Source organism: Dendrobates tinctorius, unplaced genomic scaffold (assembly GCF_039654945.1).
Source record: "Dendrobates tinctorius isolate UK_male_01 unplaced genomic scaffold, ASM3965494v1 ptg000213l, whole genome shotgun sequence".
Classification (NCBI taxonomy): domain Eukaryota; kingdom Metazoa; phylum Chordata; class Amphibia; order Anura; family Dendrobatidae; genus Dendrobates; species Dendrobates tinctorius.
The window spans coordinates 2,728,010-2,744,927 of NW_027361880.1; the positions used below are offsets into that span (position 1 = coordinate 2,728,010).

Genomic DNA, 16,918 nt, shown 5'->3' on the forward strand with positions numbered 1-16,918 from the left:
TCACAATTTGGTTTCTCAAGTCCTCAGACAGTACTTTGGTCTTCTTTCTTTTCTCCATGCTCAATGTGGTACACACAAGGACACAGGACAGAGGTTGAGTCAACTTTAATCCATGTCAACTGGCTGCAAGTGTGATTTCGTTATTGCCAACACCTGTTAGGTGCCACAGGTAAGTTACAGGTGCTGCTAATTACACAAATTAGAGAAGCATCACAGGATTTTTCGAACAGTGCCAATACTTTTGTCCACCCTCTTTTTTATGTTTGGTGTGGAATTATATCCAATTTGGCTTTAGGACAATTCTTTTTGTGTTTTTTCATTTAAGACAAATTAAATGATGATAATAATACCAAAGAATTTGTGTTTGCAATCATTTTCAGGAAGAAACTGAGTATTATCTGACAGAATTACAGGGGTGTCAATACTTTTGGCCATGACTGTAAGAGGACAAACTACAAGATATCACTGATCACCGCCTGGCACTGCTGCTGCAGGCACCTCCTCTCTTCCTACTATGAATGGAATATCTGTTTTATTCTCAAAATACTACACTTGTATTGTATTTTTCACTTTTGCAATTGTTCAACACATTGCAAATACCATATGTGCACCCATAAGTCAGACATCCTACATTACCCAGCCACCCTTACTGATGGGCTATTAATGGTTGTTTTATTAGTATTTTGCACCTGTGCTGCCCCCGTCTTTATCATGGGGACCTGCTGCTGCATTTTTGTCTGGACATGGTATAGTTGCTTTTTCTCTCTTTCAGTCATGTTTTGCTTTAGTTCACTTAAACCCTCACACGCACCTTTGATTCACAGCTTTTAGCTTACACAGTGGATAGCCAGAAAGCTGCCGATCTAGATTAATAAATACGAGAAGCTTATTATCGAGATGACATCCAGAGCTACAGCAAAATCCCAGTAAGTGACATAGCTCTAGAATTGATGTCTCTGTCCTTACTTCACATTACTCTCAGATGTGTATCAAAAACGTGGTAGTTGATCTTCTTTATACGAATGACAATGTGAAAAAAATGTGGCCAAGTTTCCACAAGAACAGTGTTCTTAATAGAGACGATATCTAAACTATCCCACTATTCTTTTCACAGATGGATGAAAACGCTGTCTTTTACTGGAATAAAACAGAAGTCACATTCTTGTGGGATTTCCAGGCACTTTTGATATGCAGCTATTTTACTTTTTTGTCTTTTTGGTCCTTTATATCCTAACAGTGCTGGCCAATGTTCTCATAATCACAGTGGTCAGCCTAAATACTCACCTTCATATTCCGATGTATTTCTTCCTTAGTAACTTTGCAGTGCTGGATACCTGGTGTTCCACAGCAGTTATTCCTAAAACACTTAGTTATCTGATCACACAAAGCATGGTCATTTCACATTCTGGTTGTCTCACCCAACTTTGCTTTGTTCATTCTGTAGGCCCTACAGAATTTTTTTTACTAACTGTTATGGGTTATGACCGATATCTTGCAATCTGCGTCCTTTTACAATATGCAACAATGATGAACAGTCAGATCTCCCTTTACTTAGCCATTGGCTCCTGGATGTGTGGTTTCTTTGCTGGTTGGACATTGACTATCCCAACAGCGATGCTGAATTTCTGTGGACCCAATCTCATTGATCATTTCTTCTGTGATTATATTCCTCTGGTAAAACTTTCCTGTTCTGACACAGCAATCAGTGAAACGGTTTTCTTTTCATTCGCTTGGGTAGTTGTGCTTTCCTCATTGATATTTATAACAATCTCCTATTCTTATATAATTAAAACTATACTCCAAATTACATCCAGTTATGGCCGCCAGAAAGCCTTCTCCACATGTGCAGCCCACCTTACAGTGGTCATAATATTCTATGGAATTGTTATCTTCATGTATGCTCGTCCAGCAGCCTCATATTTCTCAGACAAAGACAAAATCATATCTTTGTTTTACTCTGTAATTACTCCACTTCTAAATCCCCTTATATACAGTCTTAGAAACAAAGAATTCAAGAAGGCCATGAAGAGGACACATCAAAAACTATGTAAATTCATTAACAATGTATGCCTTAATTAAAAAATACATTGATCACAGGTTTGATGAAAACAGTGCTTGGAATGGCCTAACTCACAAGGGGAGAGGACATCTCTAATGTAGGCTCTTGCCACAATCTTGTCTATTCTCCTGCTTAGAGACTTTCAAGAACTGGATAATGCTCACCTACTATTATTGATATCTGGTAAGACTGCTCTGATACTACTTTGACTGGAAATGAAGATGCTAGTAAAATCAGTTCAAGCAAAGGAGAGCTAGAAACCACAGATGGTGCTCGAGCCTCTGCCATGCTGGCCGGTTCTATTAGACTTACTGAATGGGCTATAAATGTATAAAATTTCCCAAGGAAGTGAAAATGATGACTAAGGACGAAGATGCAGTTGACTTCATAAAAACTGGATCTAGAATATGTTCGGTAAAGACACTCTGACTTTCTTTTCTGTCATGGAGAGGGCATACTGAGTCCCTACATACCCTCTGCCATGGTCAAAAATGCTCTCACTACAAAGATTTTGATATAATACCTGTGACAGGGTCATTGGTGTCGTACATGAGGGGAGATATGTGTCACAAAGGTTGCTTTCCTGTGTGTGTAAGGAGGTGGCGGGGAGCCTCGTCTGCCCCTCTCTCCCCAGTGCTGGGCCTGTGCCTTTACTGTGGCAGCAGGACGGTGTACCCTTTTTGTAATGTCTGTATCCCATATGCCCTGAGTATTAATGTCTTACTATTTTATCCCTATGTATCCTGTACTGTGATGTATGTGCTGTGTTTGTAAGGGATCTCCAGGATCAGTTTCCTCTGGGCACTTCCCAGGCATTAACGGTCCCTCTTCCAGGCGACCCCCAGCAATGGAGACACAGTCCGAGTCAACTTTAATACTTCCTTTACTGAGAACTTTGCACGTTACATCCACAGTTGGTACATTGTGATATTTGCTTGTTTCCTCATCTTTCCCTTCCTGGCTTTACTTCTGTGCAGTACTTGCCCAGACCGAACTGTCCTAGACTGCTCCCCAGTTCCTTCCCAACCTAACCTTGCCATGATGACAATTCCTTCTGCCTGTTTCACCCCAGACTCTAAATCATCAGTCACCAGGTTCGGTTGCCTCTGGTAAAGCATCTGGCCCATCTGTACCGAACTCGTTGAAGTCCCAGCTTCCTTCACTTCATCTGTCCAGCTGACTCCTGCCCTAAAAACATTGGTCCAGGCGACAAGTCGCCACATCCTTCCATTTCTGTACTGACCCACTGCGGTGACACACAGTGGCCGTAGGTAACGTTGGCTGCAGCGCTTGAACATTGAGTGGCTGCCAAGCTGTCCGGGCCTATAGCCCACGTGGACTCTAGGGCGCCCTGGCCCCGTCTGACCTAACTTCCTATGAGGTCCCCGCTTACTATCTGACAGTCCCTACTACACTTAACCCGCTATTAATGCCCTACCAACTATACCTACAGAGCTCACTAGTATGCCCCCATCTAGTGGTCCGCAACAGAACTACGCTTACCCATGACTATGTAAACTATGCACTAAAGTGCCCTCCTCTAATGTCCCTGTACATAACAGGCACATTATATTATGCAATAATATAATACAAAAACTCAAGACAATATGTTACAACTTTCTACACAATGGTAACACATACATGTGGCAATACCATTAGAGACTGGCGATAATACATGTTTCTATGTAGCAGTACGGCAGATGTTAATCATAAACAGTATAACTCAGCAATATATACACACTTAACATTATGGCTGGTCCAAACGATCAGGGCAATTGTTACCACCCACCTTTCGTGCCTACCATTTTTTTTTCTGCTCATAGATTGCAAGCTTGCGAGCAGGGCCCTCATTCCTCTTGGTATCTGTTATGATCTATGTGATTATTGTTATGCTGTAATGTCTATTGTCTGTACAAGTCCCCTCTGAAATGTAAAGTGCTGCGGAATATGTCAGACAATCTGAGAATGGGGAGCAAGAACAACATCATATCTCATCCCCTTACATGTTTGTAATGTCTGATAATGTTTTTGCTATGTTTCCTATATGTGTTATGTTGCTCTCTGTATGCTAACATGTTAAAACCAGGGCTAGCAGGAGTTAACTGGGTGGGGTTAAGGCCGGTTTCACATTAGCGCTTTTTCAGCGCACGCACGGCCGGGGGTAGCTCCGCCCCCGAGCCGGCTCTCTGCCCGGCGTGCCCGCCCCTTGCTTGTAGCGCCGCCTACTAGCGGACAGCGGCGCCTGCGATCGGCGCACCCTATCTTTAGCATAGGGTGCACAGATCGTGCGCAGGCCGTGCGCTAGTTGCGCTTTGACCTGCGCTGCGCACTTTTGACGGTGCGCCGTGCGCGCCAAAATCCGAAAAGTTTGATTTTGGCGCGCACGGTGCACCGTCAAAAGTGCGCAGCGCAAGTCAAAGCGCAACTAGCGCACGGCCTGCGCACGATCTGCGCACCCTATGCTAAAGATAGGGTGCGCCGATCGCAGGCGCCGCTGTGCGCTAGGAGGCGGCGCTACAAGGAAGGGGCGGGCACGCCGGGCAGAGAGCCGGCTCGGGGGCGGAGCTACCCCGGGCCGTGCGTGCGCTTAAAAAGCGCGAATGTGAAACCAGCCTAACATCCCCAAGAAGGAGCAGGAAGTTCCTGCTCCTCAGTCAGTAGCCCAGGCATCTTGGTCTTGGGCAGGTGTATAGGAGCAGCAGGGGCATTGCCAGATCCCAGGAGGGAACAGAATCTGCTGCCCCCGACTAAGGACTTAAGGACCGCAACATGGCCCCCAGGACTTCGGAAAGACCCTCGCTGAAGGGACTAAAAGCATCCAGATCCCAGACAGTGGACTGCTGCTTGATTTCGGCTACCATGGCTGTGGTGGGTATGGCCGTGGAAAGTGTCAGGAAAAGAGCAGGAAGCCAGTGTTGTACCCCTTTTTCTCCTCACTGTTTATTAAAGTTCATTCCCTGTTGGACCGCAGATGTGATTCTGGACTTTAATTGCCTGGACTACCATGGCTGGGAAAAGAAAAGGTAATTCGTGGGGGGAGCTGTGACCATCCGATGATTCATGTATAAGGGGTCGGGGTGTCTGTGGACTGTGTTTTTTTGGTGAACTCGGTCAGGACTACCACCCCAATCGCCCTTTTTACACGTGATGTAAAAACCATATGTGTTTTTCCAGCATGATATGTGCTGAGTTCAATCCAGTCGCTATATGAGCATGGTTTTTATGGTGGGTAGGTCAGAGATGGGCAGGATGCCTACCCACCATATCTCCACCTCCAGGGTGTGGCTGGAGGGAGCTAAATGTCCAGCTAGTTTTTTTTCCTCTGTGTGTGGAGGGAAGCAAGCCTCCTGATTGCTAGCTCCTGCAAGAGCTGCCATATGTGTTATCCAAGAGGACCTGGGCAGGACAGTGTATTAACTGTTTATTTTCATTTGAGCCAGACAGGCTGTTTTTCACTTACTATTTTGTTTTTTTTTTGTTTATGATGTAATAAACCACCCAGAGACTTTAACCACACGTGTCCCTGCGTCAACCTCCAGGAGCAGCTAAGCCTGTCAACGCCTCACATGCCCAAAAAGGCAAGATAAATGTAAAATATCAGCATCGATTGTAATGGAATTTAATTTGTCCCTCATTTGTTTGCAAAAACAAAAAAGAGATGGCAATATGTAGATATAAAATGTTTAGTCAAACGTCAGGTACCATATGCTCCTTTGTATTTGGAAAAATTACGAGATGGAGATCTTGGCTCTTTTACATCTTTTGATGCATCTAAGAAAGCTGTGTCTTATGCTGGTTAAATGAACCTGAAACTATTAACAAAAAAAAAGATAGTTTTTAAGGATGAGCGAGCACTAAAATGCTCGGGTGCTCGTTGCTCGGGTTGAGCAAATTGGAATACTCGGGTACTCGACCCGAGCAATGAGCCAGATGTTAGTCTATGGGAAATGCGAGCTTTTTTGCCGGGACGCCCCCCGGAGGTCTTTCTAGGCTACGGTATCAAATGTCGGAAATGTAAGGGAACAGTGCACAAATGACATGGGAATATCATGGGGAAGGTCCCTGGAAGCATTTCTGACTCCTAGGTAACTGCTGTGACCAATGTTGTCAGAGTGTGACGCCACTTTTACTGGCACACAGTAAAACATACAAAAGCGAAACCAAAATGGATTTTACAGGGAAATATGTTAAGGGACATCCTTTCCAGGGTAATAATTTGTATGTAAGGCAAAAGAAATAACCCCCCAAAAAATATTCCTCCGTCACTTTGGCTATGTTCACACGTAGCGTTTATGATGCGTTTTTCAACGTTACCATTGCTTTCAACCAATGCAAATGCACTTACTTGGAAATGTCATTGTAGAATTTAACAACCTTAGCTGGCCATGTGGTGTTTGACACATCATCAGACACATCTTGTTTCATTTATGAAGGAGTGATTCTTAAAGTAACAAAGTGTGACGACTCCTGGAGTGGACTCTCTGGGTCGTGGCACCAACCCTCCCAGGGCGAGCTGCCCTAGTGAGGACCATCCCCTAAACGGGGAGTGTAAGGGGCAAGCCCAAGGGAGAGGAGTTTGCGGTGGATGCCGCCACCCCCATGTTGTCACAAGATGCAGGGACAGGTGCAGCCACAGCTTCCTTCGCGCAGCAGAACCCCGCGGCAGGCGCAACTCCCAGAGCACAGCAAGATCAGGCAACCACCGCTGCAGTCCCTATAATGCCGCTATCCATGCCATATATACCTGGAGCAGCCTGGTTACCGCAGTACTCAGGGGAGTCACATACCCTGAGCGATTTCAAGGAGAGACTGTGCAGTTTATTTGAAGTGTATCCTCTGTCTGAAAACCAAAAAGTAAACATCCTTATTGGAAAGTTAACTGGTGCAGCTCAAAGAGAAGTAAAGTCCTGGCAGGACACTGATAAAGAGACTGTGTAATGATTGGGTCACTGAGGAGGAAAGCAAGACCAAGCTAAGCCACAGAAAACCAGTGAGGTTGGTAACTAAGCGGATTGCAGACCCCTGATCCTATCCACAAAACTAGCAGTAGCCGTGGAGCGTACCTACGGTGATTCTAGACGCCTCGACACAGCCAGAGAACTAAATAAGCCTAAAGCAAGAAAGAGGAAATCTAAACTGCCCCAGAGCAGACCCCAAAGGAATATATAGCCCCAAAACATATATTGTCGGTGAGACAAGATGAAAACACAAGCGCAGGTAGGAAAATAGGCTGAGCAAATGATGGGGCCCAAACTAACTAGACAGGACAGGAAAGGAAAGACACTGTCTGCAATCACTCAAAAAACCCTGCAAAAAATGCCCAACACGTCTGATAGAAAAAACACTGAAGTCACTAGACTTCGCCCACTATATCAGCACTCTGGTATATTCTGAAAACAGAGCAAAGAGAGGCCAATCTAATAAGGGACAAAAACAAACTGGCACAAACAGTAACATAAGGATAGAAATTCAGCACAGCCCCAGCAGGAGCTGGCTGACCACACAAAACTGAAATAGACAAAGCCAAATCAAATGTGAACAATAGCAAAAGAACACTTAGCTTGAGCATGCAAGGACTGAGCTGGAAACTAAGACCTCAGGAGGCAGACCTCTGTTAATTAGATCAGCTCCATTACCTCCTGTAACCACCAGAGGGAGCCCGGAAAGAGAGCTTGCGACCCCTCTGTCAATACAACCAGCTCCAATACCTTCACTAGTAACCAGAAGCAGGCCAGAAAGTGAATTCACAACAGTACCCCCCATTGAGGAGTGTTCACCGAACCCTCATTCATGCCACCAGGCCGATCAGGATGGGCCCGGTGAAAAGCACGAACCAATCTATCGGCATGAATATCAGAAGCAAAGACCCAAGAATTATCCTCCTGGCCATAACTCTTCCATTTGACCAAGTACTGGAGTCTCTGTCTAGCCAAACGAGAATCCAATATTTACTCTACCTCATATTCCACATTGCCTTTAACCAATACAGGGTCAGGAGTTGCCGCCATAGGAACTACTGGCTCCACAAACCTCTTCAACAGATATTTATGAAACACGTTATGGATCTTAAATGTAACTGGAAGCGCCAATCGAAAAACAGGATTAAGAATCTCCAAAATCTTATAAGGTCCAATGAATCTTGGCTTGAACTTTGGAGACGCAGCCTTCATAGGAATATTCTTTGACGACAACCAAACCATATCACCCACTTTAAACTGGGGACCAATGGTCCTATGCCGTTTGGAAAACTGTTGGGCTCTTTCCTGAGAGAGGGACAACTTATCCACCAATTGGTCCCAAATCTGCTGCATTCTCTCTACCTCAGTGTCCACACTTGGGCAGGTCGAAGATTCCACTTGCCCTGAAGAAAATCGAAGATGAAACCCAAAGTTACAGAAAAAGGGTGACATCAAAGTGGCAGAAATAGCTCTATTGTTTAGCGCGAATTCGGCCAAGGTCAAAAATGAGACCCAGTCATCCTGATCAGCAGATATAAAACATTTCAAATAGGACTCCAAAGTCTGATTTGTTCTCTCAGTCTGCCCATTGGTCTGAGGATGAAACGCAGAGGAGAAAGATAACTGAATTCCCAGATTGGAACAAAAAGTTCTCCAAAATCTGGAAACAAACTGGACTCCTCTGTCTGACACAATGTTCTCAGGAATCCCATGCAACCGAACCACCTGTTGTAAAAACAAGGGCACCAACTCTGAAGAAGATGGCAACTTTGGGAGTGGTACAAGATGGATCATCTAAGAAAATCTATCACAAATCACCCAGATAACAGTCATTCTCTGAGAAACAGGAAGATCAGAAATAAAATCCATTGAGATATGGGTCCATGGCCTCTTGGGCACCGGCAGGGGCATCAGCAACCCACTATAACAAGAACAGGGTTTAGACTGAGAACAAGTCCCACAGGATGGCAAAAAATTCCTGATATCACGAGATAAGGCAGGCCACCAAGAAGACTGACTTACCAAATCTCTGGTACCAAAAATACCTGGTTGACCAGCCAACGCGGAGCAATGAATTTCAGACGTTACTCTCTTCCTCCACTGGTCAGGAACATACAATTTTCTCATAGGGCAGCGCTCAGGTTTGTCCTCCTGAAATTCCTCCAGGGCACGTCTCAAATCGGGCGAGATGGCGGAAAGAACTACCCCCTCACCTAGAATGGCAGTAGGCTCAGTCACAATAAGAGAATCCGCAAAGAGACTCCTAGAAAGGGCGTCCGCCTTAACATTCTTAGTGCCCGGAAGAAAAGAGACCACAAAATTAAAACGCGTGAAAAACAAGGCCCACCTAGCCTGTCTAGGATTCAAGCGTTTGGCTGATTCAAGATAAATCAAATTCTTGTGGTCGGTGAGGACCACAACTTGATGTCTAGCTCCCTCCAACCAATGTCCCCACTCTTCAAATGCCCATTTCATGGCCAACAATTCCCGATTCCCCACGTCATAGTTACGTTCAGATGGGAAGAATTTTCGTGATAAGAAGGCACAGGGATTCATTTTAGAAGTCACCGGATCTTTTTGGGACAAAACAGCTCCTGTACCAATCTCAGAAGCATCTACCTCCACCTGAAATGGAAGTGAGACATCAGGTTGCCGTAGAACCGGAGCAGAAGTGAATCTCCGCTTATGCTCCTGAAATGCCGAGACTGCCTCTGGAGACCAATTGACCACATCAGCTCCCTTTTTGGTCAGATCAGTCAGTGGTTTGACAATACCAGAAAAATTACCTATAAATTTACGATAGAAATTAGCAAAACCCCAAAACTTCTGGAGAGCCTTCAAAGAAGTGGGCTGAACCCAATCATAAATGGCCTGTACCTTGGCCGGGTCCATTTCAATAGCCGACGGAGACAAAATAAATCCCAAAAATGAAATCCTCTGTACACCAAAGAGGCATTTCGATCCCTTAACATACAGGGAATTTTCCCTCAAAATCCGGAACACAGTCCAGACATGTTCCACATGAGAATCCCAATCACTGGAAAAGATCAAAATATCATCCAGATAAGTGATCAAAAACTTATCCACAAAGTCCTGGAAAATATCGTTCATAAAGGATTGGAAGACAGAAGGGGCATTCATGAGCCCAAAAGGCATCACCAGGTACTCAAAATATCCCTCTGGAGTATTAAACGCCATCTTCCATTCATCCCCGTGCTTGATGCGAATAAGATTATACGCCCCCCTGAGGTCAAGCTTGGTAAACCAGCAGGCACTTTTAACGCTGGAAAATAAATCAGAAATCGGGGTAATGGGTACTGATATTTAACAGTGATTTTGCTAAGGGAACGATAGTCAATACAAGGCCTTAATGAACCCAGCACCGAAGGGTGAAGAGGATGGTCTAATTTGACCTTTCTCCAACGACTCCTTGATATAAGATCGCATAGCATCATGTTTGGGTACCAATAAGTTGAAAAGCCGACCCTTGGGAAATTTACTCCTGGGCATTAACTCAATTGCACAGTCATAACTCCTATGAGGAGGCAAAGACGCAGACTTACTCTCACTAAATACATCAGAAAAATCAGCCAAATAATCAGGAATATCATGAGACTGGGGAGAGGTGGAGAAAACAGGAGTGTCATTAAGAACACACTGACAACCCCAACTCACCACAGACACAGATTTCCAATCCAAAACAGGATTATCAGTTTGCAACCAGGGAAAACCCAGAACAATAGTATCATGCAAATTGTGCAGCAAAAAAATTTACAATTTTCTTGGTGGTCCGGGGCGACCTGCATTATCACCTGGGTCCAATACTGGGGTTTATACTCCGCCAAAGGAGTAGCATCAATACCCCTCAAAGGGATAGGAGTCCGCAGGGGTATCATGGGAAAACCACAACGTTTAGCAAAGTCCAAATGCATCAGATTCAAAGCTGCTCCTGAATCCACAAAAGCCTTAGCGGAAAATGTAGATAAGGAGCAGATCAGAGTAAGTGCCAAAAGGAACTTAGGTTGTACACTGCCCACAGCAAATGTGTGCGCAAAACGTTTCTCTCGTTTAAGGCAGACAGAAATAGTATGAGAGGCGTCTCCACAGAAAAAACACAGCTTATTACGCCTTCTAAACTCTTGACGTTGCACCCTAGACAAAACCCTATCACATTGCATGGGTTCAGACGTTTGTTCAAAAGGCGGCAATGATAATCGTGTAGTTTTACGTTCACGTAAACGCCGATCAACTTGAATGGCTAATGACATAGAATCATCAAGACCAGAGGGAACATGAAATCCCACCATAACATCTTTTACGGTTTCTGATTATCCCTTCCGAAAGAGAGCTGCTAAGGCACTGTCATTCCATGTAGTAAGGACCGCCCACTTTTGGAATTTTTGACAGTAGAACTCTGCAGAATCCTGACCCTGGTTCAATGCCAATAGGGTTTTCTCAGCTTGATCAATAGCATTAGGTTCATCATACAACAACCCCAGGGCTTGAAAAAATTCGTCCACATTACTCAGAATAGGATTTCCAGGTGTCAGAGAAAAAGCCCAATCCTGGGGATCGCCGCGCAGCAAGGAGATGACAATTTTAACCTGCAGCACAGAGCTCCCCGATGAGTTAGGCTTCAAGGCAAGAAATAGTTTACAATTATTCTTAAAATTCAAAAATTTAGACCGATCCCCAGAAAACACATCAGGAGTAGGGATTTTTGGTTCAACAGCAGGTGATTGAGCGAGATAGGCGGAAATTCCCCGCACTTCAGCAGCGAGCTGCTCAACACGATCAGACAATTGCTTAATCTCCATTAAGGAAAAAAAAATCCTCCTACGGCCCTAGAGAAAAAGAGGAAAAATAAATATGAAAAAAAAAAATTCTGACACTTTTTTTTTTTTTTTTACAATTCTCTCCTGCTTTTGAGTACCCTAGAATCTGCGGTTTAGGCTGGTGATTCTGTTATGATTGGGTCACTGAGGAGAAAAGCAAGACCAAGCAAAGCCTCAGAAAACCAGAGAGGTTGGTAACTAAGCGGATTGCAGACCCCTGATCCTATCCACACAACTAGCAGTAGCCATGGAGCGTACCTACGATGATTCTAGACGCCTCGACACAGCCGGAGAACTAAATAAGACCAAAGCAAGAAAGGGGAAGTAGAGCAGACCCCAAAGGAATAGATAGCCCCAAAGCATATATTGTCGGTAAGACAAGATGAAAACACAAATGCAGGTAGGAAAATAGGCTGAGCAAATGATGGGGCCCAAACTAACTAGACAGAACAGGAAAGGAAAGACACTGTCAGCAATCACGCAAAAACCCTGCAAAAAATGCCCAACACGTCTGATAGAAAAAACACTGAAGTCACTAGACTTTGCCCACTATATCAGCACTCTGGTATATTCTGAAAACAGAGCAAAGAGAGGCCAATCTAATAAGGGACAAAAACAAACTGGCACAAACAGTAACATAAGGATGGAAATTCAGCACAGCCCCAGCAGGGGCTGATTGACCACACAAAACTGAAATAGACAAAGCCAAATCAAATGTGAACAATAGCAAAAGAACACTTAGCTTGAGCATGCAGGGACAGAGCTGGAAACTAAGACCTCAGGAGGCAGGAAAAAATCACCAGCAGGGATAAAGGGAGTCGGCTGTCTTAAATCCAATCAGAAACTCCAGATGACCAATCGTCCTCTTCATTATCAGGTGGCAGACCTCTGCTAATTAGATCAGCTCCATTACCTCCTGTAACCACCAGAGGGAGCCCGGAAAGAGAACTTGTGACCCCTCTGTCAATACAACCAGCTCCACCACCTTCACTAGTTACCAGAGGCAGGCCAGAAAGTGAATTCACAACAGACTGTTAAGCAAGTTCTGGCTAAGGTAAAGAGCACTTTTGACACGCGCACTGCAGCAGAAATAAAGATGAGGTTCTTTGGATGCAAGCAAAGGGCACAGGACAGTATACAGGACTATGCTCTTAAACTGCAGGAGGCGCTGCGGGCCATAAAGCTGATTGACCCAGACAGCATGGGGGATAGAGACAGACTGTTAAAGGAACAATTTATTGAGGGACTTCTATCCAGCACCCACAGAACACAGCTGCGCATCATAGCCCTACAGAACCCTGATCTAGACTCTGCAGACTTTAAGAACAGGGCTATCCGGGTGCTGCATGAACCAAATGTCAGCTGCCCAGCGCCCCTTAGACACCCAGCAATTACCTACCACCAAGAGGCAGCATCTTTCCCTCAGAGCCCTGTGGAGGCTGATGCACAGACTCTGGATAATGATCCATCTGCAGAACTATGCCTTCAGGTCCAAGAGTTGACCAAAAATATGGCTGCACTTGCCAAAACCGTGCAGTCCTTGCAAGTAACCTCAAAGGAGAAAATCCAGCTGTCCTCCAGTCCAGAAAACGTACCGTAGCTATGGAAGAAGAGGATCCCACCGCTCAGAGGGAGAGATAATGATCGCTACGACCAGAACGGACGACCCATCTGCCACTGCTGCAGCAAAGCAAGCCACATCGCAAGATTCTATTAATTAAACGAGCAACCCTTGGGGGCAGAGGGCCAACCCACAGGAGTAGGACAACCAGGCCCACAGAAATGGCGAGCCAGGTTCGTCGGAGGACTGCCGGTCCTCCCTGTTGTGATTGACGGCATCCCAATGAACGCTTTGCTGGACACCGACACTCAGGTGACAACTATGCCATGTATTCTTTACAAATGGTATTGAGCTGACTCTGAGCTTACTCGCGGCCCAGATAGGAGCTGGCAGTAGTTGCTAGCAATGGTCAGTCTTTGCCACAAGTGGGGTGTAAGGAGGTGACCATTAAAGTGGGGTGAGTAGAGTTACAAAACAAAGGCCTGATAATTGTAGACATTGACCGACGAGAATGTGTCATGGTCACATGTGACTGGACACACCGCCTCCAGCAGGGCGAATTTATATGACACGCGTGACCCTAGATACACCGCCTCCAGCAGGGCGAATTTAAATAAGAGAACGTGCAGCCGGATACACCGCCTCCAGCAGGCGAATTTCAGTAGTACCCATATGTCTGGATACACTGCCTCCAGCAGGGCAAATTTCAGAATAAAGGGGAAAACCAGGAAAACAATTACAATGGTGGCCCTGCGATAGGGAATGAAGACGTGGAGACCTCCTGCACTCCCCTGAGTCAGTGTCTCTACACTCCTAACGATCCCTAGGCTGGTTCCGCACTGGGCACTGATCAGGATACCTGAAATACCTAGCTCTCCCTGAACGAATCCCTTACTAGTGAAGTGGATGGTGCAGAAACTAATCCCACCACTGCACTAAAACACACATTGAGGAAAGTGACAAACAGGGAAACACCACTTAGCTTTGCTCTGTTGCTAATGCTGCAAGCAACAGAGTCCGACACCTGAGTGCATCTTTTCCTCCAACCGAATCCAACACCTGAGTGCAGCTTTCCAGCAACAGAGTCCAGCATCTGAGTGCAGCTTTCCAGCAACAGAGTCCAGCATCTGAGTGCAGCTTTCCAGCAACAGAGTCCAGCATCTGAGTGCAGCTTTCCAGCAACAGAGTCCAACATCTGAGTGCAGCTTTGCAAGAACTCCTCGCTGACACCATAGCTGCCCGGGACTCTTCTCAAGTTCCTTCCTTCCCCAAGGATGGTTGGAAAAGACCAATATCACCAAAAGTGATTGCAACCACCTGACACTCTTTTATAGGTAAGAGCCAGCAATCACACCTGCCTCATAATCACGTGCAATAGCGCTCACCACCACCGGGGGCAAACTAGAACAAAAGACACCACTGTGTAATAACCCTAATGGCCACCGGGGGCAAAACTAACTCCCAGCAACCAGCTCAAAGAAAAAAAAAAGGTTACTTATTCAAAAACCTGTCATATCCAACCTGGATCATGACAGAATGTAACCCAATAGGGACCTTAGCCACTAATGTGATGGAAAATTGTTTTGCAGAGGTTATTGTTTTGTTACAACAGGTAGCCGGAACTGCTGGTTCCAGAGAGCAACGGGTCCTGCAAAAGGAAATCAAGGCCCTCATGCAAAGACAGCAAGTAGAGCTATCTGACGGAGAAGTCGGCAGTGTCAGAGTGAGTAATTCATTCCCCATTGCAATACCACCAAGAAGTGAAATGTTGATTTGGTGTCGGGCAACCATAGGCCTCAGAGGAGATTACCAAGCCCTGGTAGAACCAGTGTACTCTGACAGCAGGCCCACTGTCCTAACAGCCAGAGAGGTAGTTGATGTCTGCAAGGGGAGGGTACCTGTACGCATCTTGAATTGTGGGGAGGAGGAGGCTACACTACCTCGGTATGCCACACTTGCTAATCTTTTTACTGTCAATAACAACACAATTCAGACAGCAGAACCCTTGGTCTCATCCGACCAGGCAGAGGACAATGGCTCTTCAAAACAGTTGGAGGAGTGGTGTCAGCAGCTACATGTGGGCACTGACTCCACCCCTTCACACCAAAAAGAGGGGGCTCACCGAGTGGCTCAAGAGTATGAGCAGGTATTCAGCAAACATCCTCTAGACTTTGGGAATGCAAAAGGGGTCCAACACCATTTCCCCACTGGAGATCATCCACCCATTAAAGAGAGGTACTGGCCTATGCCCCCAACACAATATCAGTGTGCCAAGAGTATGTTGCGGGAGATGAAGGAAGCTGGGGTAATCAGAGATAGTTGTAGCCCCTGGGCAGCTCCAATAGTCTTCATGAAAAAGAAAGATGGTACCATGAGAATGTGTGTTGATTACATGAAAATTAACAGCATTACACATAAGGACGCCTACCCAATACCCAGAATTGAAGAGTCATTAGCTGCACAGAAAACTGCTAACTATTTTTCTACCGTAAATCTCACTAGTGGGTATTGGCAGGTTCCCGTGGCAGTGGCAGACAAAGAGAAAACAGCGTTTACTACACCAATGGGTCTCTGTGAGTTTAACTACATGCTGTTTGGGCTCAGTACAGTCCCAGAGACGTTTCAATGGCTAATGGAGTGCTGTCTTGGGCACAAGAACTTCGAGAGAGTTCTGTTGTACCTTGATGATGTCATTGTCTTCTCCTAGACTTATGAAGATCATTTGGAGCACCTGACTGAGGTGTTTGAAGCCCTGTCCAACTTTGGTCTGATAGTGAAACTATCCAAATTCCATCTCCTGAAGCCTATGTTGCAGTACCTGGGCCACGTAGTGAGCACAGAAGGCATGGCACCAGAACCAGACAAAGTCACTGTCATTCAGGACTGGCAGAAGCCCAGCAACATCCACGAGATGCGTCAATTCCTCGGGTTGGTAGGCTACTACCGAAGGTTCATCAAGAGCTTCACTGAGATAGCAGCACCTCTGCAAAACCTACTAGTGGGCCAGCCCAAGAAGGCCAAGAAAAGGAGCCCTACGTTTGACTGGAATGATGAACTGGAAAAATCCTTCACTCGGTTGAAGTTGGCTCTCAAGGGAGATGAAGTTCTGGCCTACCCAGACTATGACTAACCGTTTGTTCTTTATACTGATGCCAGCAACATGGGACTGGGAGCAGTACTGTCACAGGTACAGAAATGCAAAGAAAGAGTGATCTCCTACGCCAGCAGGAAGCCTCGTCCCACTGAAAGGAACCCTGACAACTACAGCTCCTTTAAACTGGAGTTCCTCACCATAGTCTAGGCTGTGACTGAACAATTCAAACATTGCCTTGCTGCAGCTAAGTTTACCATCTTCACAGACAACAACCGGCTGACTCACTTGGAAACCGCAAAGCTAGGTGTGCTGAAGCAGCGATGAATGGCCCGGCTGTACAACTATGAGTTTACCATCAAGTACAGAGCGGGGCACAAGAATGCCAATGCTGATGCACTGTCCAGAATGCCC

General features: G+C 45.6%; 1 protein-coding gene across 1 annotated transcript; it reads left to right on the forward strand.

Annotated features, from left to right (window-relative positions):
- The first annotated feature begins 897 nt into the window (after window positions 1-897).
- On the forward strand, window positions 898-16,543 carry LOC141058667 (olfactory receptor 6F1-like). Its single transcript, XM_073554855.1, has 4 exons — window positions 898-926; window positions 1,152-2,064; window positions 2,405-2,473; window positions 16,121-16,543. Exons 1-4 carry the CDS (start codon window positions 898-900, stop codon window positions 16,541-16,543), a joined length of 1,434 nt encoding a protein of 477 aa, XP_073410956.1.
- The last annotated feature ends 375 nt before the right edge of the window (window positions 16,544-16,918 follow it).

What these genes read in the sequence shown, in the direction of transcription:
- LOC141058667 (XM_073554855.1), top strand. Translation starts at nt 898, where the DNA reads ATGACATCCAGAGCTACAGCAAAATCCCA. An exon ending in TATGTAAATTCATTAACAAT is followed by an intron (nt 2,065 to 2,404) that starts GTATGCCTTAAT and finishes AAATTTCCCAAG; the next exon opens with GAAGTGAAAATGATGACTAA. An exon ending in CTGGATCTAGAATATGTTCG is followed by an intron (nt 2,474 to 16,120) that starts GTAAAGACACTC and finishes GTCTTCTCCTAG; the next exon opens with ACTTATGAAGATCATTTGGA.